We start from the raw sequence: 24,407 nt of genomic DNA on the forward strand, positions 1-24,407 counted from the left end.
TCTCGTTACTATGGAAACGGTGAAGTTGTTTACATGGGCTAGGAGATGTCGAGGATGCAGAGTAGGAACAAAATGGAGAAAAGGTGAACAGGAAGTTTAAACCGGTTCTTCTCTTGATCATCGTGGGAAATGTGAGATCAATTGTGGACAAAATGGAAGAGACTTGACTGCTGACAAGATGCAGCAGGAATATCGAGAAGGCAATATCATTCGTTTCAGGAACGACTCTCTCTACTCAGCTTTAAGTTTGTTGTTAATTCAATCATTGTAAATATTTAAAAAAATGTTGAGCTACTTGACGAATTTGAATTTCCCCCATTGGGGGATAAATAAAGTATTTTTCTATTCTATTCTATTCTATTCTATTAAGACTTTACAGGGCAGACAGAGACTGCACACAGGCTGGAGAGCTTCTTCTACGACTCTTCAGCTTATCCGGATTCGGGGTCTCATCCCAGGCTTTACTCGAGCTTTGGAAAGCTCAATCAGCTGCTTCCACGGCTGTTGCCACGGTGATGCATCATAACAAACGTAAAAAAGTGCCAGAATATGTTATAAAATCTAAAGAAGATGCAAGGAAAGACTCAGTATTATTAAAATTGCAAAGATTGATAAAAAAAAAAAGAAACTGAAAATATTTCCACCAGTCCGGTTAAACCACCAAAAAACTGAAGTAATTTTTCTTTAACGACAGGGTTTTTAAAGGGGTTTAAAGTACATTACTTTGCACTGTTTCATAATATGTTTCACAATATGAGTGTCAAATTTACTTTATTTATCCCAAAGGAGTAGTTACTCTGTAGATTCTCATGATTTAATACAGGACCCCATCTACCTATAACATGCATGATTTCTTTAAAAAAAATAATGTTTTTAAATATGTGTAAGTTTCAGTAAAAGCAGGAAATATAAAATATGTTCATGCATGTTTTTCAGCAGAGCTGTGCTATAAATGCTGATATTTTAATCTCTTAAATTGCCTATTTAACTGTACATAACGGATTGACAAATGTGTTGCCGTAGGAAACAAGGTTTAAAAAAATACAACCTCGTTGACACAACTCGAGGACGGAACAGAATAACTTGGTTATTTTTCAAACATTAAGAGTCTGATGCTAAACTGTTAGCCGACGGCTCTTGCATTCCTTGGCAGCTTCAACTTTCAAACTTCATCATTTCATCAGCAGCTGAGACTTTTTGAGCAACGTTTGAAACATGAGCACCAACTCAAATGACGTCTACATGGAGCTCCTGGTGGAGGGAACGCTGTGCGACACCCTGATCAGAGTCGGTGACGTGGACTTTAAAGTCCATAGGATCATCCTCTGCAACTGCAGCCCGTACTTCAGGTGAACTGACTGATGCACAACACGGTGCAGAAGGTTTAAGGGCCACACTGGAAAAAATCAAAGTCTTACCAAGTATATTTGTCTCATTTCTAGTCAAAATATCTCATTACACTTGATATAAGACACAACTGCCTAACAAGTACTAGTTCAGCCAGATATAGGGACTTGTTTGAAGACAATACATCTGGAATATCTTGTTAAATGAAAAAGTCTTGAAAACTAATTGTTTTGAGTCAGATTTCATATGAAACAAGCTTTTTTTTGACATTTGAAGAGGTTTTTAAGCTAATTTCAAGATCATTTTTATCTCAAGTCCCAAATATCAAATCTTGACAAGACGATTTTCACTAGTTCCATTTGCAGATTATTTTGCTTATTTCAAGCAAAAAACGTCTCGTATTTGTTGTTTTTCTTACTTATTTTTGGAGGGGCATTTTGTGCAGTGCATGAGGGCTGCTTTTTCTGAGTTTTACTTTCAGGAGGGATGTTTAAAGAAAATGCAGTTTGCCTCCCTCTGGTTTGAAAGATAACAAACAGGAATATACAGATATTTACAGCCTCAGACTAGCTTTAGCTAAGGATTGCTCTAACACAAGCTTTTCATCGTTGATCTATATATGTTGGAAATGTTGGGGATGGATTTGGTTGGTTGGATTTCGTCTTTTTGGATTTTTCAGGTTCTGCAGATACTTCACTTTACTGATGTTTGGTAGATGGGTTTGATGTTCCACGCACCTCCTTCCTGCTTTGGACCGTGCACATCTCAGCTCTCATCTGTTTGGGAAGTTTGCACTTAGGGTTCAATTTTAATCAGTTTATCTAGCTTAGTTCAACCGTCAGAAATCTGGGAGTGACCTTTGACCTCTGACAGTCATCTGAGGTCGGACTAACAAATTAACAATGTCGTCAGGACTAGTTTTTTCCAGTTGCGTCTCTTGGCCAAAGTTAAAATGTTTTTAAGTCGTCATGACCTTGAGAAAGCCATCCATGCCCTAATAAGTATAAGGTTAGATTATTGCAATGCCCTTTATGTCGGCGTCTCCCAGTCTTCTCTGTCGCCTTCAGCTGGTGCAGAACGCTGCTGCCCGTCTTTTAACCAACACCAACAGACGTGTGCACATCACTCCTGTTCTTAACTCCCTCCATTGGCTTCCTGTCCTTTATAGAACTGATTTTAAACTTTTAATGTTTAATTCTAAAGTTCTTAACGGCCTCTCCCCATCGTATTTATCTGAGCTTTTAACAGTCCTGGTAGAGCTCTGAAGTCAACAGATCAGTTTCTGCTGGAAGTGCCCAGGTCAGAATACAAACCCTGGGGTGAGCGAGCCTTTTCCCAAAGCTGCCCCCAGGCTCTGGAATAAGCCCCCCGTCCAGCTGCGTCTTATTTCTGACCTGGGCCTCTTCACATCTAGGCTAAAAACCTACTTATTTAGGATTGCTTTTAATACCCAGTAGTATGACGACACTTTTATCTTATTCGATTTTGTTGTATTTTATTGCTTTCACTGTTCTTTTATTGTTTTTACTTATTCTTCTCTTTATTTTTTACCTGGTGTAAAGCACTTTGGTACACCGTAAGGATTGTCTGTAAAGGGCTGTATAAATAAAGTACATTTACATTTACATTTGGCATATAACTCCAACAAACCTTTGTCAGGGCACTCTAATAGGATTGCTCTTAATTGAGAACTCTGCTGAGGAGTTTCGTCTTCTTAAAGTTCCTGAGGATGTGCAGATGTGTCTGAGCCTTCTTCATCAGGGTGGGGGTGTGAGGTGACCATGACAGGGTCTCTGTATTATCAGTTCCTGGAAACCTGAAACCCATCAACTCTACTGATGTAGACAAGGATGTGCATGTTGGTACACATTTGAAAATCCCAGATTTTCTCCTTGGGTTTAAGCTAACTGAACTCCTCAGGGGGTTCCTTTGGGTTGACTTGATTCTTCCTTTTGTCCATTGTCACCCCATAAAAGTGTTGGTTCACACTATGGAAGCATGACAGAAACAGCCGCTTAAAATGCGTTATTTTCCCACAGAGATCTCTTCTGCAGTAACCCCCCGCCATCAAAGCAGCAGATCTACAACATTTCCGACGTGTCACCAAATGTAATGAGCCTCATTTTGGAATATATCTACACGCGCTCTGCTGTGGTGACAGAAGACAACGTGCTGGAGCTGTTGGCCGCAGCGCATCTCTTCGCCATCGAAGGCATCACTCAGGCCTGCTGCGACCTCCTGCAGAACAACCTCTGCTTCGAGAACTGCATAAACATCTGGAAGTTGGCGGATCGCTACAAGTATCCCGACCTGATGAAAAAGTCTTACCTCTACATCCTGCGTCACTTTGAGGAGGTGGCAGGACTCTCTCAGGAGTTCCTGGAGCTCTCCGTGGAGCAGCTGTCAGATCTCATCGAGAAGGACGAGCTGAATGTGAAGGAGGAGAGCACTCTGTTTGAGGCCATCCTTCGCTGGATCAGTCACGCTCCCGATGCACGCGGAGGTTACATGGACATACTGCTGTGCAAGGTAGGGTCAGCAATTTGGTCCTCATCAGGTCTTAAAATTTGGTAAATACAACCTCAGATGAACAACGACACATGGCATATTACACAGTGTCATTATCTATTTAAGAAAAGCAAAAACAAAATGCAGAAGCATGTTTAAAAAATTGGTCTGGGCAAGTTAACTCGTTATTATCGCGTTAACTCGCTAATTATTTAAATTTATTTTATTATTGTAAAAGTCTGTTGCTCACAGGCTTTTATTTTGTAAAAGTCTGCTGCTGTCTGCTGTGGAACCAGAAAAAGAAAGTAATCAGCGGATCCACCAAACATGGAGAAGGGTACGGAACTTTTACTCGGCCGTTTTCATTTTAAAGTTCTTCCAGACGGCGGAGTCGACAGAACCAAAGTCATCTGTAAACTCTGCCAAATTGAATTGTCTTCTCAGCGTAGTAGTTCCAGTCTAAAATATCACTTAAAGGCAAAACACACAACTGATAGCAGCAAGTCATTCAAGGAAACAGACAGTGGAGCGAAGCTTCTACATGAAAACTACAGAAAGATGCTGATGTTAAAAGTGTGTTTGCACAACAAATGTTATGGCACTTTCATTCATATGGCAGCACATTTAAAATAAAACTAAATGCTAAAGGCTATACACTACTTTTGAATTCATTTTTGGATGTTACGTACAAATGCGATTAATCGCGATTAATCAGGGAAATCATGTGATTAATTAGATTAAAAATTTTAATCGTTGCCCAGCCCTATTAAAAAACAGTCAGTAGCAGCCAGGAGCTGCTGATCAAATGAACTTGATTTATGGATCATCATCATTCTACAGAGGGAAAGATTATTCACAAGTGGAAAACATTCAGGACAGCTGTCAATCTTCATCCCAGCAAGGTCACCCCAAGGTCAGAAACCCAAGAGCTACATCTCAGACTCTGTAGGCCTCAGTTAGCATGTTAAAGGTTAAAGTTTGTGACAGCACAGTTAGAAACAGACTGAACAGGTATGGCTTGTTTGGAAGGGCTGCAGGAGAAAGCCTCTTCTCTCTAAAAATAACATGGCAGCACAGCTTAGGTTTGCAAAGCTGCATCTGAACAAACCACAAGACTTCTGGAACAATGTCCTCAGCCTGACTGAGATGCTGTGGTGGGACCTTCAGAGAGCTGTGCAGAAACCACTGCTGCAAACCTCAATGAGCTGAAGCAGCGTGGGACAAAAAACTGAGAGACTGATAACATTATACAGAAAACTGTAGCTTCAAGTTACTGCTGTTAAAGGAGCTTCTACAGGCTTTTCACTTAATTTTTCACTCTGCTTCTGCATTTTCACTTAGTTTTTGTTAGATATCCAATGACACAGGTTCATTTTTTACATGGCTATAACCGAAAGCTGGATATCAGCTTGAATTAACTACTAACTATAACACAATTTTCCTTTGGTAACAGAAGGCTGCATTTTTCGTTAATACTGGCTGTTAAAGCAGCTAATGATCTAATGTGGCTTCACCATCTAAAACCGTTCATCTTGTTTCTGTCCCTATCCAGGTTCGCTTGCCTTTAATGCCCATTAAGTACTTGGTTGACACTGTGAGCAAAGACGATCTGGTGAGGCACAGCATGCCGTGTTTAGGCATGGTGATCAGCACCATGAGGACCCTGCGAGAGTCTAACATGGAGAGACCCCTGACCCTTTCCCGCCTGCCCTCTGAGGTGCTGTTGGCGGTCGGCGGCTTTGGGAACAACCTTCCAACTGGAAAGATTGAGCTATACAACGTCCGAACGGACCGCTGGGTGACGGTGCACAAAAATGAGAAGGTTATTCCCCAGTTCTGTGGCTGCGTCCACCTCCAGGGATTTGTTTACTGTATTGGAGGCTGTAAGAATGATGCCTACCTCAGCAGCGTGCAAAAGTTCAACATTGCCGCCCGAACCTGGCAAGAAGTCGGGTCAATGCACGTAGCTCGGTGCTACGTCAGTGTGGTGGTGCTGAACGGCTACGTATATGCTATGGGAGGCTGTAACAAATATGAGACATTCAACAGCGCTGAGCGATTCAAGCCCGACACCAACCAGTGGACTCTGATCGCACCGATGCACAATTACAGGGCCGATGCCGGGGCCACGACACTCCACGGAAAGGTCAGTGCGTCTAAATGATGAGATTAATTAGATTATAGCTATAGTTGGGTTATGCTCCTTGGAGATATATATATATATATATATATATATATGGAGATATATACCCAAGATGCAACGTAACGTGACGTCGCCGATCGTCATTTCCTGTCAAAACGGCAGTTTCAAGCTAGCTACAACGAAGGTAGGTTCACTTCCTTTTTTCAAAACAAAAGCGCCAATTGTATCATAATGGCTTTCCCTGTGATAAAAGGCAACGGGTATTTTAATTTGTGAAAATAACTGGAAGTGCGTTGCTCACTACGGCTAGCTTTAGTAGCGCCGAATTCGTGGGAACAAAATTGTAAATAGCCGGTATTTTGTCAGGTTTTCAACACGTTGGGGATCTAAACGACTACTTTCTCGCCTGAAAATGTTTCAAATGTTGCTAAAGTTTACAGAGTTTAGAGCTTAAGGGAAATCAGCTTCAGGTCGGCTGATTTTGGCTCGGGCAGGAGCGAAATGCATTGTGGGTAAACGCTCTGCATACTGTCTGATCGATGAGTATGCAGAATGCAAGTATGTAGTATGCGGTTTCGAACACAGCCTTAGTGTGACTTTCAACCGAGTTATCTCGGGGTCTTAATCCGATCCGATCCAATTTCTTACCAGATTAAGGTGTCTACATGAATTTTGTCGCGGCCTTCTATGTTTCCAAACTACATTTTATAAGAAAGGCCGTGGGTGGCAACAGGTGGTTTGATTCTTGCACGCACTTCCGACTTGTTTAAAAAATATATGTAGTTTATTTCCAACAGAAAATATGAATAAAACAATAACCAAAAATCTTTTACAATTTAGATGAAAAACGAAAGTTAACTTAATCTGATTTTACAAGCTCAAAAAGTGAAAAAAAAAAAATCATTTTACCAAAACCTCCCGTCTTTACACCGGACATTTGACAAGCAAAAGGCTCTTCCAACCAAATTTTTAAAATTTTTATTTAATTTAATTTTTTATTATTTATTTAGTCATTTAGTCATTTATTATTATTATTTGTTAGTAGTAGTATTTTTTACTAGAATTGGTATTATTATTGTTGTTGTTAATATACAATCATTGTAAATATTTATAATTTTTTTGAGCTACTTGACTAATTTGAATTTCCTCCATTGGGGGATGAATAAAGTATTTTTCTATTCTATTCTATTCTATGTGCTATACAAATAAATTTGATTTAATTTGGTATGCAGGAGGGAGCTCATTCTCATGTTAAATGGCTTTAGTTTTGCAAACTTGCCCGTAGAAGAGTGGATTTAACAGCTTGAAATGATGACAGGGCTCAATAAAACTGAGGGACACAGCTGCTGATGCTGGAGACGCAGCTGAAATAGCCCACGTTGTCACATTCTTTCTCCCAGGTGTACATCTGCGGAGGATATATCGGAGACGAAGCTCTGTCATCTGCTGAGTGCTACAACCCTGAGGCCGACCAGTGGACGCTGATCACGCCCATGGACATGGGACGAACAGCGGCCGGGGTCATCGCCTACAACGACCACATCTTTGTCGTAAGAAAGGCCGCTCGTCAGCACTTAGATACACAAACTTTACCTGGTGCACCGATAAGAATAAAAACAGACTGGCTTGCTTTATAAACTCAAAAAAATAACATTCACCTCAGCCCTGGAATCTGGTGAAAAGCTCAAACATCCCATCAGCTGCTCCTTTACAGTAAAAGCTGGGGATTCTTATTTTTTGTTATCAAACTAGCGTTTTCTAAAATTTTATTCCCAGAAGCAGGTCTGTAAAAGTTTTGACTGATTTTAACACGCTGTCAGTGTTTTGGAACTAAAGACACTTAAAAAAATGTGGATTATTAATTCATTTGATTGTATTTGGATTATAATGGGCTTAAATTGCACTGCAGTGCCTCAAGATGGCGTGTTGTGACTGGCACTGAATAACTAAAAATTTATGTATTCTTTATATTCGTTTATGTATCTTTAATGCTTCTTCCACTCCCTGCTGCAATGCTTTTATTTTATGTAAAGCACTTTAAATTGTTTTGTACATAAATGTGCTATACAGATAAATTTAATTTGCTCTGAATGGGATTGAACTGAATGATAGTACCAGCAGGCGTAGCTTTGAAACAGTCCAACTTGGTGACAGGCAGGCCAGTTTAGTCTAATATTACATTACATTACGGTCATTTTGCAGACGCTTTTAACCAAAGCGACTTACAAGTGCGTTCAACATCGGTAGGCAATATGTGCAGTCAGTTGTTTTATCTTCTTTATTTCAGATTTTGATACATTTGCACTACTTAGATGAAATGTATTTTAGTACTTTCTAGTTTCAGCACTTACTAAAATCCTCTCCACGGTCTCATTTTGCAGCTCGGGGGCTACAACGGCATCAGACACGTGTGCAGCGTCGCTTCCTACGACCCCGTTTCAAAATACTGGCGCACGATGGCTCCTATGTTTCACTGCCGCAGCAACTTTGGCACGGCGGTGTTGGAGGATCAGCTGTATGTCGTGGGAGGCTTCCAAAACGACGAGGCGCAGCTGTGCTCGAAGATGGAGCGCTACGATGGGAAGACCGACAGGTGGCACAATCTGCGGAGCTTGGAAACGCCCTGTGGCGCCATCAGCTGCTGCGTGGTGGAGCGAATCCCCCACGCTGCTGCTTATCTGTCGTGACCGTCACCTCTGAATTCAACTCATTAATAAATACATTCATTAAACACAAGTGGATGTCTAGCTGTTGTGCTGAAGGCCCTGACCTCTCACCTCTTTTCATGACCCGAAGCGGAGTGGTGGACAAACCGAAACTGCTCAAAACTGGTTCAAATCCCAGCTTAAAACAGGCTGATTAGCTGGAATACGTGTGGTTAAAAGGGCCTCCGCTGTTCCAGATGAATCTTTGTTCCACAAATCTGACGTTAAAACAGAGACACGAAGCGTGTTTAACAGAAAGAAGACAATAAACATCAGTTCAATCCAGTTTTCAGAATTCTTAATCTCTCTTTATTGCATTAGAACATACATTTCTCATATATATCTATATATATATATATATCTTATAAATGTGAATTTGTACACTACAATCTTTTATTGTAACATGTTAGAAAATACTCGTAACGCTCCAAAAACATAGCACTAGAAACAGTTACCAAACAATGATTATTACATTTCCTCGTTTTGTTTTGTTTTTGTTTTTTTTTTGGCCGCCGAGAACGGAAAAAACAAGATGGCGGAGCTGCGACTGTTGATCAGGAGGAGAGGAGAGGACCGCATTGTGAGACGCGTGGTCGAGCTGTTGCACTTTGTTTTAGAACCAAACAGATGAGGATGAGGGCAGGGTGGGAAGACGGGGGTATGAGGGGAGGAAAGCCTGGGTCACATATTACCCTCTGCATCACAGACAGGTGAAGGGTCTGATCACACTGGAAAAAAAAAAAAAATCAAAGTCTTTGTCTCATTTCTAGTCAAAATATCTCATTACACTTAATATAAGACACAACTGCCTAACAAGTACCACATCTTATTTCAAGAAATCTGGACAAGCCGATTTTCAGTAGTTCCATTAGCAGATTTCTTTTTGCTTATTTCAAGCAAAAACGTCTTTTATTTGTTTTTTTGTTTTTTTTACTTATTTTTGGAGGGGCATTTTTTCCAGTGCACAGAACAGGTTTCACTGCTTTCATGCTAGGTTTTTGCCTTCATTTGACCGCACACTCTCTGGTTAACCTCACAAACACGCTGCGTAACATTAGCACTGTTTTGGGGAACCTGGCAGCTGTTTTTAGTTCACTTTGAGGCTGGTGAGTTTCATTTAATTCCTAAATTTAGCTACAACTCAGCCATAAATGCCTTATTTACACCTGGGATTAACACGTCTGTGTCTGGTTAAAAGACACCAGTGCGAAGGTGTAAGTGCACAAGGATTAAAGTAATCGGATAAAACAATCGGGATTAGCTTTCGCGCGGGTGTAAAGGTTGCCAGACTCCTCTTCTCTCTGCCAACCGAAGAGCGGCACTGCTTCTCTCTCCAGCCAGAGTTTGTGGAAAGATCACGATACCGGCCCAGCTCATGGGAATACTGAAGCTACATAAGCTACATCACTTTCAATACCAGATATTATCCAGATTATAACCGTATTCTGTTGCAACAACCGGCCATTTTAATCTTTGTGGTACCACTGACGGTGGAGCAGTGAGCCAGCCTGGATCGGGCCCTAAACAACCCCACACACGAGCCGCAACATTAAAACCAGTGAAGTGTTCTGCTGGGAAAACCTGCATCTCCCAGCAGAATCTCTCAGAGGACGAGCTGATGGCACAACCCACAGGGCCCAAAGGATTCTGTCCACGCCAGAGCTCTTTTTGGCAGGTGTTCATAATATTATGGCTGATTGTGTGAGCTTAGCACAGGTTGCAGCACACTAACGAGTCACTCCTAGTTGATCAACATTTGGTTGATGAGTAACGTGTTTCCAAATCTTACGAGCGAAGACATTTTGGAGTTTCTACAGCTGCAACTAGATTTGTAAATCCCCCTTTTTTCTTTAAAAAAAAAACCAAGTTATTCTTTACTAAAACACAAACAAATAACTCAGCTAGGAATAGCTTGAAGATGTTTAGCTAAACAAGCCGGGGAAGAGCAGAAGACATGGCCAGCAGATGGTGGGGAGGCACCACAGACACAGGCAGGAGGTCAGTTTCTGACATAAACACACAGCATGGGGGCTAACATTTAAAAACCGTTAAAACAGGCACAACAACTGGCACTGCAGGTGGATGAGCGGAGGAAAGAGAAAGAGGCCAGGTGAACACACCTCACCTCCCCTCCTGACAAACGCTGAATCTGTCTGGTTTTTCACCCTCCTCATTCATCCCCCTCTATTTGGCAGCTCTCTTCTTTTTTTTTTTTTATTCCTCTTTCACCTCACAAGCGTACACATACACACAAAACCCTGTGACCATAAGAGACGTTTAGAAACACACACTCTCCCACACAGAGACACGACAGGTAGACACACTTTGAGCCGGAGTACAGCAGAAGAAGAAGAAGAAGCAGAGGATAATGCACATGTCGATTATAGCTGAGCTGAGAGATGGTCCGTTAAAGTCTGTTATTGATATGACAATCAGTGCTTCAGTGGCACAAAGTAACCACACTTGTACAAAAAAATCAATATCAACTATTGCAGATTTATAAAGGAGAGGGATTTTTTTTTTCCCCAGTCCTAGAGATGGAATATTTGAGCGTCTTACTCTATGAGACTAAAAGACATTTAGTTTACTACGATCCATTTTAGCTAACGTGTGAAGCAGAAATGCTGATATTTGCTGGTTTCACTGCCTTCTTAGTTTTAAAATCTTACTATTTTTGGTTTCAAATTAAGTAGAAAAAAAAAAGTTAAAGTCACATTTTGTTGAAGTGTTGAAGTAATTATTCTAATTAACTGGTTAATTAAAAGAAATGTCTTTCAAAATAAGCTAAAAGATGTACAGAAGCCCACAGAAGCAAAGGAGAAAACAGATTCAGCTGATCTAAACTGATTTCTGTTGGTTCTCCATCTTAATCATCTTTAACAATACATATCCGACATTTTTTGCCTCGTTGATTCTGCTCTCAAAAGATAAAAAGACAAAGAATAAACATGACTTAGGACGTGGGTGACTGCGCACACGTCGCCCTCTTATGGTTGAAATGAGTATTGTGCAAAAATAAGGTTAAAATCCAGGAATTACCTTTCCCCCCCTTAAAAATCTGTTCTCACGTCTAAAACACAGGAGAGAAAACAGTTCATATCACACGTAGGAAACGATGAGCAGAAATAGTATTTTCTCAGAGCTTCCATGAAATCAGGATAATTTCTTTTCCTCATTTCAGGCGAACTGTAAAACAGAAATTTGTGGCGAAAAAGTACCTTGATTTAAGACATCTCATGTTCCCTCCCCTCCCCCCTCCACCTCTCTGTCAGTGAGCAGTACGGTGGTGTCATGATGTTTTGTTCCTAAGGCAGTATCACAGTACAGTCCATAGAGAAACAACAGCAGTACAGAAACACACAGGCCTGCCCAGAATCTTACATCCACGTGAGGTAGGACACTGACGGCATCTGGAAGTTTCTTTAGCTTTTTTTCCCCCCTCAAGCATCTGATTTTTTTGCCTTTTCTTTTCTTTGTTTGGTGACGTTTTAGCTATTTCATGTTGTTGAATATAGAAATGAGGAAGCAACAGGGTGAAGAAAAGATCCTGGAGTCAACTGAAAAACGTTAAAATCTCCTTTTTTCCTGTGGTGCCCTTGTAGCACAGCGGGCTAAGGCACATGCCAACTTCTTCCTGTGTCATTGGTTGGAAACTGGCTCACGATCATCGCCATGATCCCCTAATGAATGCAACTATTTAGACGACTAACGAATGCAAGATAAAGTCAATTAAGTCATCTCACGTCTCTTTTACTGAGTCAGCTGGATTCTTAAGAAATTCCTAAAGTCAACAACTTAAATCGATATGAATGAATCTGGCCAAACCTTTACCCAACCCTCCTGATATACAGTCTAAATTAGGGATGCACCGATCTGCTTTTTTCACCTCCGATACCGATATCGGAGGTGTAGTATCGAGGTTTAGTATCGGCCGATACCGATCCGATACAGAAAGACAGCGCGGAATTATGGTAGCAAACGGTAAGTTTCATTGTGTGGAAAAGACTGGGATCATTCTTTTGTGCAAGGCAACATCAGACCTGACTTAAACATTTATTTCCTATTTTTTTAAAAACAAATAAACAGATATAAATTTACTGAATTACTTATTTATTTGATAATCGTGCACCAGTAAAAGAATCTTAACCTTAACTGGTTCAGTCAGTGTAATTAGGAATTCAAAATCCAATGTAAAACCAAATATTAAACAATAAAAGGAGCTGAACATAAAAAAACCAAACAATAGCTTTATAAGCTTGGTTGGTAGACATTCAAAATAAATAGCAATAAGCTCTTTATATAGTTTAGTGCAAATGGGAATTAAATATCCATTCCAAAAGCATCTGAACAACATAATAGCTTCTCTAGCTTGGTAAAAACTAAAAAAAAAAAAATCAGAGGTAGTCCCAACTTAACAAGTTTTTTCACCACTAGGGGGCAGATGGCCCTTGGATGAATGCCAATGCTGGACAGGGCAAGGGGAAAAAAAAACATAAAAAATAAATCAAATAAAAAAATCGTCCGATATGGATCGGCCCATCGTCACTGATACCCGATCTCGAATTTTCTTCAATACCGATATCTGATCCAAATATCGGATCGGTGCATCCTCAGTCTAAATCCTGGATTTTCATCTCCCCCTTAAAAAAAAAAGAAATGTCTAAATGTGTTATCCTAATGAACTGAGGTTATATTTTATTGATTCAATCTGCACTCATAGCAGATACCAGTTCACAATATTAGTCCCACTAAAAAAAAGTCACTTTGAGTTTTAGAAAATTTAATTAATTTGATTAAATCTATTAAAAGGGCAAATATGAGGCATCAGTGATGCCAGGTTAGCTAAATCTGATGACCTGAAGTTACTCTGTAAGTAATGTCTGTGTTCGGGATGTAAATGATGTGTTATTTAAAAGTAAAACAGCAGAAAGTATTGACTCTGGATGCGTGTTTGAGATGGTAAACTTGTGTAAAGTACCATACCGCTTTATGTGGTTGAGCTTCGAATAAAATGAAAAAAAAAACAAAAACAAACACAAAAAAAACGATATAAAAACGTGTTTTAAGGACTCGGCTTATGGATTCGTGTCGACCTTCTGGAACCAGCTATTCGTGAGCACAGCGGAGTGTAAGGGGAATAAACGCATCTAGAAAAACAAAGGTGTGCAGAGCTGTAACTGGATATGGGGGGGAAACTTTAACAACTTCCCGAGGCCTCCTGTAAAGTCAGTGGTCCAACTCTTAGGATATAGGGTTCTGGGCCAGAGCTGGGCCGGTAACCGCCCGGTTTGACGCGGGTTGGTTTTGGCACCGAGGTAAGCCGATCGACCGGTGGCAGCTCAGACAGCTCGGGTTGTTTATTTTTCTTTATGTCGTGTTAAGATGAAAAAAAAAGTCCAGTTATTAACAAGTGACGTCGACTTAAAGGGATAGTTCGCCTCTTTTGACATGAAGCTGTATGACATCCCATATTAGCAACATCATTTATGAACATTTTTCTTACCCCCTGCTGCGTCCTGTGAGCCGAGTTCCAGCCTCGTTTTGGCGTTGACGAAGGTAGTCCGGCTAATTGGCTGGGGTCACAAAACTAAAGCGTTTTGCTTCTGAAAACAATATGCGTTCAAAAGAGTAATACATTTGCATCACAAAATCGTTCATCCAGAAAAAGACTGCTCGGTCTGCACGGTCTGCACAGCAGGCAGTGATACGAAGGGAGAGAAAATAGCGCCAAGCGATTGTGAGGTCTGACTTTTTCTGGATGAACGATTTTGTGATGCAAATGTATTACTCTTTTGAACGCATATTGTTTTCAGAAGCAAAACGCTTTATTTTTGTGACCCCAGCCAACTAGCCGGACTACTTTCGTCAACATCAAAAACGAGGCCGGAACTCGGCTCACAGGACGCAGCAGGGGGTAAGAAAATTTAATAAATGATATTGCTAATATGGGATGTCATACAGCTTCATGTCAAAAGAGGCGAACTATCCCTTTAAGCCACTTACGCTTCCTGGAGTGCCAAAACCAGCCCAAACGTCTCTGCTTTGAGTGATATTTTAGTGATCTATAGTACAGTAGCATCATCACAATGGTCCAATAGACAGATCAGATAGAAGATATCATACAGATGGTCCAATACAGTTATAGTACAACATCTATACATCAACTATACATTGTGCGTTTTTTTGTTTTTTTTCTCTTTGTTATGTTTCGAAGGGGTCTCGGGGGGTTAGACTTGGTCACCATTACATCACGGCTGTTAGACTGGGAGGGGGTCAAAAAAGTGGCGGGCAGAGCCAAGGACAAACAGAGCTGGATCATTGTGGCCTGACAGAAGCGCGACGCCGTCAGATCAACGGAGAAGCTGAGCAGAGAGGCGGAGACCAATCAGAGGAGAAGTTTGGGTAAATATTCAGTGTTTTTGTTCCTGAACGCTACATCTGATCCCAGATTTTGTGACGCGTATTGCTGCAAAGTGACCTCTTTGTATGTGTGGCAACAGCTGCAACAACACACTTCTGACCCCATTCCTTCAGAGGTGAAACCAGAGAAATGTTGTAACGCATTTTGTGCTTGTGGATGCAGCTTCGGTGTCAGTGCAATGTTGAGAGTGAGTATTATCACGGAAACCAAACAGCTTTCATTCAGAGAGACACAGGCTGTGTTCGAAACCGCATACTTCTCCTACTACTCCTACTACTCATGCTGACTTTTTTCCCGAATGCATACTAGATTGAGGTTACTACTCATACTCAAACTACCCAAAATGCAACGTAACGTGACATCGCCGATCGTCATTTCTTGTCAAAACGGCAGTTTCAAGCTAGCTACAACGAGGGTAGGTTCACTTCCTGTTTTTAAAACAAAAGCACCAATTGTATCGTAATGGCTTTCCCTATGATAAAAGGCAACGGGTATTTTATTTTGTGAAAATAACCGGAAGTGCGTTGCTCACTGCGGCTAGCTTTAGTAGCGCCGAATTCGTGGGAACAAAATTGTAAATAGCCGGTATTTTGTCAGATTTTCAACACGTTGGGGATCTAAACGACTACTTTCTCGCCTGAAAATGTTTCAAATGTTGCTAAAGTTTACAGAGTTTAGAGCTTAAGCGAAATCAGCTTCAGGCCGGCTGATTTCGGCTCGGGCAGGAGCGAAATGCATAGTGTGTAAACACTCTGCATACTGTCTGATCGATGAGTATGCCGTATGCAAGTATGTAGTATGTAGTATGTAGTATGTAGTATGCGGTTTCGAACACAGCCAAAGTCCAACCAGATCAAACTTTCAGTCTATCCGTGGCTCTGGTTCCAAAAACAGGGTTAGGGTAAAGCGGCTCGGGTTTGGTTTAAGGGGTTCGAACACCGAGGAGTCAAAGAGTTTAGGGTAACAGGATAACGGGGCTACGATACTACGGTGTTCAAGGACTCTGGATGATGGGTTGTTGTAGTTAGATGATGACAGTCAAGGTTTACAGTGGTGAGAGATTTACCGAGATACAGAGTTTGAGAGATTTATGGGTGAAGAGGACGAGGGTTGGGATGAGTCTTATGGGTCGGTAATGTTAGGATATGACTTTGGCCTCCGTTACTATAGCGGGGTCTTCTATGTCAGCTTTACTTTGAACCATCCTCAGCTCCAGCTGGGGCGGACTGGGCCTCCGACCAGGACCGGCCAACTCTGAGGGGGAGAGAGAGACAGGCGGGAAGGGGAACGAAAGAGAGTTTAGACACTGGTGGAAAAGGTTCTGAAGGACCATTTGCAGCGCGGTGGTTGGGCTGGTTTTGGTACATGTGGCCCCCCTGCTGTAAATTATTGTTACAGATGTCTGACAAATACTACTGATAGGATCTATCCTGTCGATGATGAGAAGTTCTGTTTTTCTTACCGTGAGCATAAGATATGGTCCTCTGGATAACGTGGTGCATCACTGAAAAAGTCTTCTCACAGGCCGTCTGAGCGAGACAGAGGAACAAGAACAGAGTCATTACTTTGCTCTGGGACCGGACTCGTGCGTCTCTTTGCATGTATGCGTGCACCTTCAGGTCATTGGGGTGGTGGTGCGTCCAAGCTAGCAGCATAGCGGCAAACAGATCTCCGGTTCCTACAAAGACGGCATCCACTTTGGGAACTTCTACTCGAACTCTCTGCGTCGTCCTGGTGCCGTCTGGACGAACTGAGCAGCAGAGCAGACGCAACTTAAACACCCTTTACTTGGCTTGTTTACACCACCGTGCAAATTCAGAAACATTCACATGCGACACACTACGGCTGAGCAATTTTATCGATACTGCGATATATATCGATATTTCGTTTCCCGATAAAGTATTGATTTTTCAGCCACGAGTATCGATTTTTTTATTTAAATTTTGTTTTTAAAGCAAACTTTATGGAAAAGTCAGACGTTCCAATTAGTGAAAACACAGAACATTAATGTAATACAATACAATGCCAGGGGGTCACATTATACAAAACAGTGATAAATTAGTTCATAAAAATGTTATATAAAGTGCACAGCTCTCACGTTTGTTTCTCTTTGTTTGGCGGTGTTGTTCTTACGGTTCAAAGGTCGGACCACCAGTCCAATCAGCGACGATTCATGTCAAATCACACCGTCCCTTTTTCCCCCCCAGAAAATGATGTAAATGTATCGATTCGTATCAAATCGTATCGAATCATATTAAATCGTATCAAATCGTATCATATCAAATCGTTTTGTATTGTATCGAATTGTATCAAATTGTTTTGTATCAAATCGTATCGTAGGCTGAATATCGTGTATCGTATCGTGAGATTAGTGTATCGCCACAGCCCTACGACACACTGTTACGCCTGGCGCCTTACCGTGGCGCTGGCTGCCCAGTGACACCAGGAAGCGGTCTCCAAGTCTGGGAGGAAGATCAGAGGAAGTGATGACCACCGTGTCTGGTCCCATAGCGTGGAGAAGGTCCATTACCTGAAGGAGAGTGAAACGTAAAGAGTGTGAGAATGAGGCAGTAACTCTTTCTGATGGAAAGGTTCAAGGTTCAGTTTATCTATATTTTCCCTGCGGGGGAAACCTGCAGTAATACACAACATCCAACAGAGATTATACTTAAATATCGTCATTTACAACACTGACGATTCGTTTGGCGTGTTGGCTTCACGCCCTCTGCTTTTCTTTTTAAAAGGTCACCGAGGTCATGTGAGTTTTTCTGTTGATCACAGAGTGAAAAGGAAATTACATAAGAGAGGATTACCTCCACAGCGTCTTTTTCTGTGCTGATGGTTTTCCCTGTCAATAATCTGAAACAGAAGCAAAGAAATAATCAATAACGTGAGCAGCATTGAGGGGCCAAGTCATGTGACTGATAACAACATAAAATCAGCTTCTTTCCTCCCAAAATTAGATAAATACAACTTCAGGTGAACAACATCATTATTCATTAAAAGAAAACAAACCCAAAATGCAGAAGCTGTGTGTTAAAAACTAAATGAACCCTTACTGCTTCCATAGAAAGTAAGAGATGATAACGAGCAGCCAGGAGCTGCTGATCAAATTAACTCGATTAACTGATCATCGGTAAGTGTGAACACCACTATAAAAGCATTCAGGTTAACACAATGCCATGGAGGAAAGACATCAGCAACGATCTTAGAGAAGCAACTGTTGCTGCCCATCAATCTGGGAAGAGTTATAAATGTAAATGTATTTTATTTATACAGCCCTTTACAGACAATCGTTACGATGTACCAAAGTGCTTTACAATAAATAAAGAGAAGAATAAGTAAAATGCAACAAAATCAAATAAGATAAAATAAGATCAAAGTGTCATCATACTACTGGGTATTAAAAGCAATCCTAAAAAAGTAGGTTTTTAGCCTAGATTTGTGATATTTGTAATAAGGCCATTTCCAAACTATTTAGAGTGAATAAGATGGAAAACAAGTGGAAAACATTCAGGGCAGCTGTCAATCTTCTGGAACAATGTCCTTTGGACAGATCTACAACAGAATGTCTGAAGAAGAAAAGGCCTTTCACCGAGCGTTTACACCTGATAACGACCAGGCGATCTTTTACTATCTTCTTCTACATAAAACCATAGAATTAAAAGAGGGTGTACATTTTTTTCACCTCTGGGTTGAGAATACTGAAAATAAAGCTAGATTTAAAACCTGCACATGCTTCTGGGGCTCATTAAAAATGTTAATTATACCACAAAATTATATTTATCTATCAAAACCAACATATAAACAGTCAGAAGCATTGAAGTATTGAACATCTTAGTTATGATTTCTAAATAAACTAAAGATACTGTTTTAACTGTTACTGTGTAGCTGAAACCTGTAACATTTGTTCACTGTAACTGAGGACTAGAATAAACAGGAGGACATAAAAATAATGCAGGTAAGGTAAGCTAACAGGACCAGCTGGGTAAGATAAGAGGGGATAAGAGAGGAGCTACAGCATATTTTTGGGACCACAAAATGGAAGAATTAGATAACAGCATGAGTGGCGTTACATAAAGATGGTTTGCAGTAATATTCTGCTTCTAATACGGAAACAAAGAAATGCATCAGTCATTTAATAGATATAAATGAATTAACAAAACAGTGAAACACTCACTCAGCCTCAAACTGGTTTGGAGTAATAATGTCAGCAACAGGAACCACCTTGTTTTTGTAGACCGGATAAAGATTCTGAGGAACGTACTGTGGAAAGAGACAAACGGGTTAGAGGTTCGGTGAAAACACACAATCAGGGGGTCTTAATGAATTGTACACGTCAGAAAAGCATTGACCCAGTTAAGTCTTTCATGGTCTTTGTTTTTTAACAGTTTTAAGTTCAGAAAAAAAAAGACAGAAAATCATCTTAATCCGTAAAATAGAAAGTCACAAGAGTGAGTCAGTGTTTGCATGCGGCTCTGTGAGATAACAGTAAACAATCTGTTTAACAAGTGAAACACACCCACACACACACAGCATAATAAATTGTACACATAACCATCAGTAATATAAGGATATGAACACACAGACGGACAGACACCAAACTCCCTCCCACACACAGATAACTGCAGCTACAGCAGAGAGGCGAGCCCAGCTGTCCGTAATCTCACCATAGATCCATGATCACCAAGGACGGGGTCACACACTGAAAAGACAAACACAGTCAGAGTCAGACACCCAAACCTTTAACAATCACCACACTGCATAAACACTGCAGTGAGGGGAGGCATGAAACTGGATTTGGAGATCTGAACGCTTCCAACCTGCATGGAGAATGAAACTGACAAAAATACCTCCGGCATTCAGAGTCCTAAAGGGAAGAACTGAAGTGCTGTTTTATGTGCTGTTTATTAAACCTCCCAGCACAACGAGGGAACAACAACACCAAAAACTTTATTTTTAAGTCATCAGACTCTTTCTCCTTCCCAGTGCTGCTTCAGCTCATTGAGGTTTGCAGCATTGGTTTCTGCACGGCTCTCTGAAGGTCCCACCACAGCATCTCAGTCAGGCTGAGGTCTGGACTCTGACTGGACCATTGCAACACCTTGATTCTTCTCTTCTTCACACATTCTGCTGTAGATCTGCAGCTGTGTTTGGGATCTTTGTCCTGTTGATGAGCCAGTTTCAGCCCAGCTTCAGCTGTCGGACAGACGGCCTCACATCTGACTCTAGAACACTTTGGTATCCAGAAGGAGTTCATGGTGGACTCAATGGCTGCACGGTGCCCCGGTCCTGTGGCTGCAGAACCAGCCCAGATCATCAGCCCTCCACCACCGTGCTTGACAGCTGGTGTGAGGTGTTTGTGCTGATATGCTGTGTTTGGTTTCCTCCAAACGTGCTGCTGTGCATTATGAGCAAACATCTCCACTTTGGTCTGGTCTGTCCAAAGGACATTGTTCCAGAAGTCTTGTGGTTTGTTCAGATGCAGCTTTGCAAACCTAAGCTGTGCTGCCATGTTCTTTTTAGAGAGAAGAGGCTTTCTCCTGCAGCCCTTCCAAACAAGCCATACCTGTTCAGTCTGTTTCTAACTGTGCTGTCATGAACTTTAACCTTTAACATGCTAACTGAGGCCCACTTATGAATAATCCTTTTCACTCTAAATAGTTTGGAAATGGCCTTATAACCCTTCTCTAAGATCATTGCTGATGTCTTTCCTCCTTGGCATCGTGTTAACACAAATTACTGAAAAACCTACCAACAATACTTACCAAAATATAAAATATTTCAAATATTCTGGCAAAATATACAACATATTAGTTTGAATCACAAATAAACTGGTCATCGTAAAGTAAATAAGATTAAATCTGTCTTAACATGAAACATTAACATTAAACTCTCCCTGTTTCACCACATTCAGTAGATACAGATCAGTGTAGAGATGTTTTGGGACATATTAAAGCCACCACCCTGCTATCATTTTGAGCAGAGGCTCGAGGTCCACTGGCAAAGCTGCAGTTGCCTTGATTTAAGTGAAACTGACCAGTGCAATATGAGATGGAAATCCTCCTGGCTGCAAACTCACAGACATCCTCAGAGCTTTGTCCACACTGGAAAACTGGATCTTCCAAATTCTGCAGCTACATAAACTGCATAGATTGCTGTGAATCTCAGGCTTAGTTACTTTAATCTTTAATTTCTTACTTTGAATATCCTGTAATGTGAACGTGATGATAAACCACGTGAGGCCGGTAAGCTAAAGGCAGATTCTAACCAAAAGCACCCAGAAATAAAACATCCCTTGGCTTTTTTCAAAGAGCTAAAGTTATTTCAGCCCTGAGGTCTACGGTAGGGGGTAAATTAGGTAAATTAAGTCAATTAAAGAGGGAAATGTCAGCGCTGCCATGCAGGCCACAGCAGCCGAAACTTGCAGTAGAAACAGAAGGGATCAAGAAAAGACCTTAGTTCCTAGAAAAGGTTTCTTTCTCTGACAGAAAAGCACCACCAGGGTGTCATTAGAAAGGCACTCGATATCTTGACCGCACCGAGCCTACATCTTCACTTATTATAAACCAGCCTAATCACTTTGTTTTGTTTTAGCTGGGCTAATTTGCCAGTCTACTATTTGTTTAACATATTTTTCCCCTCAATGTTGTCAACGGTTGCGCTTATCACTGCTCAATCTGACAGTGGGAGAGCAGAGAGAGGTCAGCGTGTGACAATCCATTGGAGACGTCACGACGATGAATAAGTGACACTTTAAGATGGAGTTAGGCTGCAGGCCTGTTTAAGGTTAAACAAGAACAATTTTAAGTGGGGCTAGTAATCAGAGGGTTCAGGTGAGATGAGAGTGGCTGTTTGAGCTTCGTCGCCATCACATTATCGATATTATCACCGTCAACATTTAGGCTACATTCCCAAATCTGATTTTTTTTCACCCATTTGTGACTAAAATCTGATGTTTTATGACTGTCTGAACAACACAAATCTGATTTTTTTTTAGGCTACTTTAATATGCGCTCCTAAATCTGATGTTTTTCAAAGCGACCGACTTTTACGTCATGAAAGGTACGTTTACAGTCACAATTCTGCGCCGGAGGAGGCGGGGCTGGGTCAGATCAAATATAAACAGTGGATGAAACAAGCATGGCAGACACCTTTGAGGGAGCTACTCAGTGGAAAGAAAGCGATGTTTTGGACAACTTCAGAACTGATCCATATTTGCGTCCATATTTACTTCCGTGAACGCGGCGTGCTGCGTGTGTCACTGAGCACTGGGGTCACTTCAGGGTCGTAGACTGTTTCACACTGGACAGTCTAGCAAAAAATTGAAATTGAGCTCCAAGTGTCCCGTTGATCCGCTCCGACTGAGAAAAACTACTTTTCTGATCACTTCTGTGACAGCAGGACATTTACTGTCCATCTTTCCCGACAGTTTTTGTCAGTATAATTAGTACTGCAAAGATGTCCGCCACAAACCAAGTTAGTGGTGAACAAAACAGAGCATCTAGCAGCTTTTGTTACAAACAAATCAAGCATGAAGAGTAGCTATCAAAGTAAAATCTTTAACATTTCTAAATTTCTAAAACAAACCAAATAAAATAGTTGCTTACCATAAACCAGGTTAGGATTGGCTCTCTTTAGCTCCTGAACAATGTCCACCACCATCTCCAAGAAGGACGTGTCTCTGGTATACCCTGAGTGTGTTACACAAACATATTCACACATTAAAAACAAAGAACATTTCATTTATAAGGATATTCAAAGTGCTTCAGATCAAGCCAAACAGAGCAGCAGAGGAAAAAAAGACACAACAGAATTTAATGACTTGCAGACGGGCATCAAAATGTGATTAAATAGAGTGGAATAAAAAGAGATAAAAGCAAAGTCAAGTTTGATTTAAGTGTAGGAAAGTGGAAACTAAAGTGAGAGAAAGAAGAAATGAAAAAGCAACATTTTATTACTCAATAAATACATCTCATTAATGCCATTTTTGGATCGATAAAGTATTTTTCAGTTAAATTAAATTCAAATCCCAAGTGTGACAGACCTAATGTTGCTAAATCTTGTGTATTTAAGTTAATTTTGTCTTTTGTTTTTAACTCTTTTAGTATCAAACTGACAGTAAAGCAGCTCCTTTGAGGCGTCTGCTCTTCAAAGGATGAACAATGCAACTTAAATGTCCTCAAACTGACTAAAAGAAGACTCAAACTGCAGATATCTATGATTACGGTGCTTACAGGTGAGGAAAATTACACATTTCAGCACAGTGCTACTTGATTTTTTAATCAGATCTCTGCCCACACGCTTAAAACGAGAGAAGACAGCGGTTCAAAAGAGGGATATTCACCTGTTAAAACATAGTCATAGTGATGTACATTGTTCAGCTTGATCCCCTCGTAAAGAACGTGGAGCTCGTCTGCTGTCAACACCTGACCTTTCCAGTGAGAATAACCTGCAGCAGAGGGGAGAGGAAAGAAGTGATTGTGTTAGTGAAGTTTAATGTAATCTGTTGGGAAACTCTGACGTCCATCTAAAAGTCAGCTGTGCTTCAAATGTGGACAAATGAAATGGGACGGCTGTGAAGGGGAAACGTCATTAAAAAGCATCTGGACTGAAAACTCAACTGCACATCAAAAGAAATTCAAAACAAATGAGTAGAAACAGGAGTCAATGTCTGGGACTGTGGATGAAAGTGATGGCGATGAATCACTTTAGTTTGTTTCTGCCTGAAGAAAACAAGCACATTTCCACCATGACTGATGATTTTTGGGTTGATATCAGGCAAGTTTATCTGTACAGCACAATCCAACAACAAGGTGATTCAAAGTGCTTTACAGATACATTAAAACAGTAGAAATAAAAAGCATGATTTAAATTTTAAACAAAAAAGATCGAAATAAAAAATAAAAAGAAAGAAATAAGAACAATAGATAAAATCAGAAGTTAAAATGTTTTGAAACTCAAGCTTCAGATTTGGAGCTTTATTCAAACGCAGCTGAAAATAGGTGTGTCTTCAACCTGGACTTGTGTTTCAGCTGATCTGAGGCTTTCTGGGAGTTTGTTCCAGACATGTGGAGCATAGAAGCTGAATGCAGCTCCTCCATGTCCGGTTCTGACTCTGGGAACTGATAGAAGACCGGATCCAGATGACCTGAGGGGTCTGGAAGGTGGAGCTGGACTGATGAGCTCCACATTAAATGTACCGGTGGACTAATTCTATCAACTGAAAGCAGGTTCAGTAATGCCGAGGCCATTTTTCTAGATTTTAAAGCATCTTGTCACA

The 24,407-nt window shown here is 40.9% G+C and overlaps 2 protein-coding genes across 4 annotated transcripts in view; one reads left to right on the plus strand and one right to left on the minus strand.

The window, feature by feature from the left end:
* Positions 1–1,215: 1,215 nt before the first annotated feature.
* LOC142387371 (kelch-like protein 10) lies at positions 1,216–8,685 on the plus strand. Its single transcript, XM_075472634.1, has 5 exons — positions 1,216–1,349; positions 3,387–3,876; positions 5,408–6,001; positions 7,399–7,548; positions 8,380–8,685. Exons 1-5 carry the CDS (start codon positions 1,216–1,218, stop codon positions 8,683–8,685), a joined length of 1,674 nt encoding a protein of 557 aa, XP_075328749.1.
* Positions 8,686–9,011: 326 nt separating this feature from the next.
* The window catches only part of LOC142397437 (pyridoxal kinase-like), a 35,612-nt gene continuing 20,216 nt past the window's right edge, over positions 9,012–24,407 (minus strand). The window contains exons 3-12 of one of the 3 annotated variants that reach the window (XR_012772709.1): positions 23,472–23,576; positions 22,735–22,818; positions 19,795–19,829; positions 19,305–19,390; positions 17,938–17,983; positions 17,543–17,654; positions 16,738–16,874; positions 16,587–16,653; positions 16,191–16,378; positions 9,012–9,431 (exon numbers count right to left, since the gene is read on the minus strand). Coding sequence is in view for 2 of the 3 variants with exons in the window: in XM_075480792.1 (XP_075336907.1) it covers positions 16,263–16,378; positions 16,587–16,653; positions 16,738–16,874; positions 17,543–17,654; positions 17,938–17,983; positions 19,305–19,390; positions 19,795–19,829; positions 22,735–22,818; positions 23,472–23,576 (788 nt within the window). In the remaining variant the exon portion in view is untranslated. Of the gene's footprint in view, positions 9,432–15,908; positions 16,379–16,586; positions 16,654–16,737; positions 16,875–17,542; positions 17,655–17,937; positions 17,984–19,304; positions 19,391–19,794; positions 19,830–22,734; positions 22,819–23,471; positions 23,577–24,407 lie in introns of those variants that run through there. The other 2 variants (XM_075480805.1, XM_075480792.1) reach the window with 2 other exon arrangements.

This window comes from Odontesthes bonariensis, chromosome 2 (genome assembly GCF_027942865.1).
Source record: "Odontesthes bonariensis isolate fOdoBon6 chromosome 2, fOdoBon6.hap1, whole genome shotgun sequence".
In the NCBI taxonomy this organism is placed as follows: Eukaryota; Metazoa; Chordata; class Actinopteri; order Atheriniformes; family Atherinopsidae; genus Odontesthes; species Odontesthes bonariensis.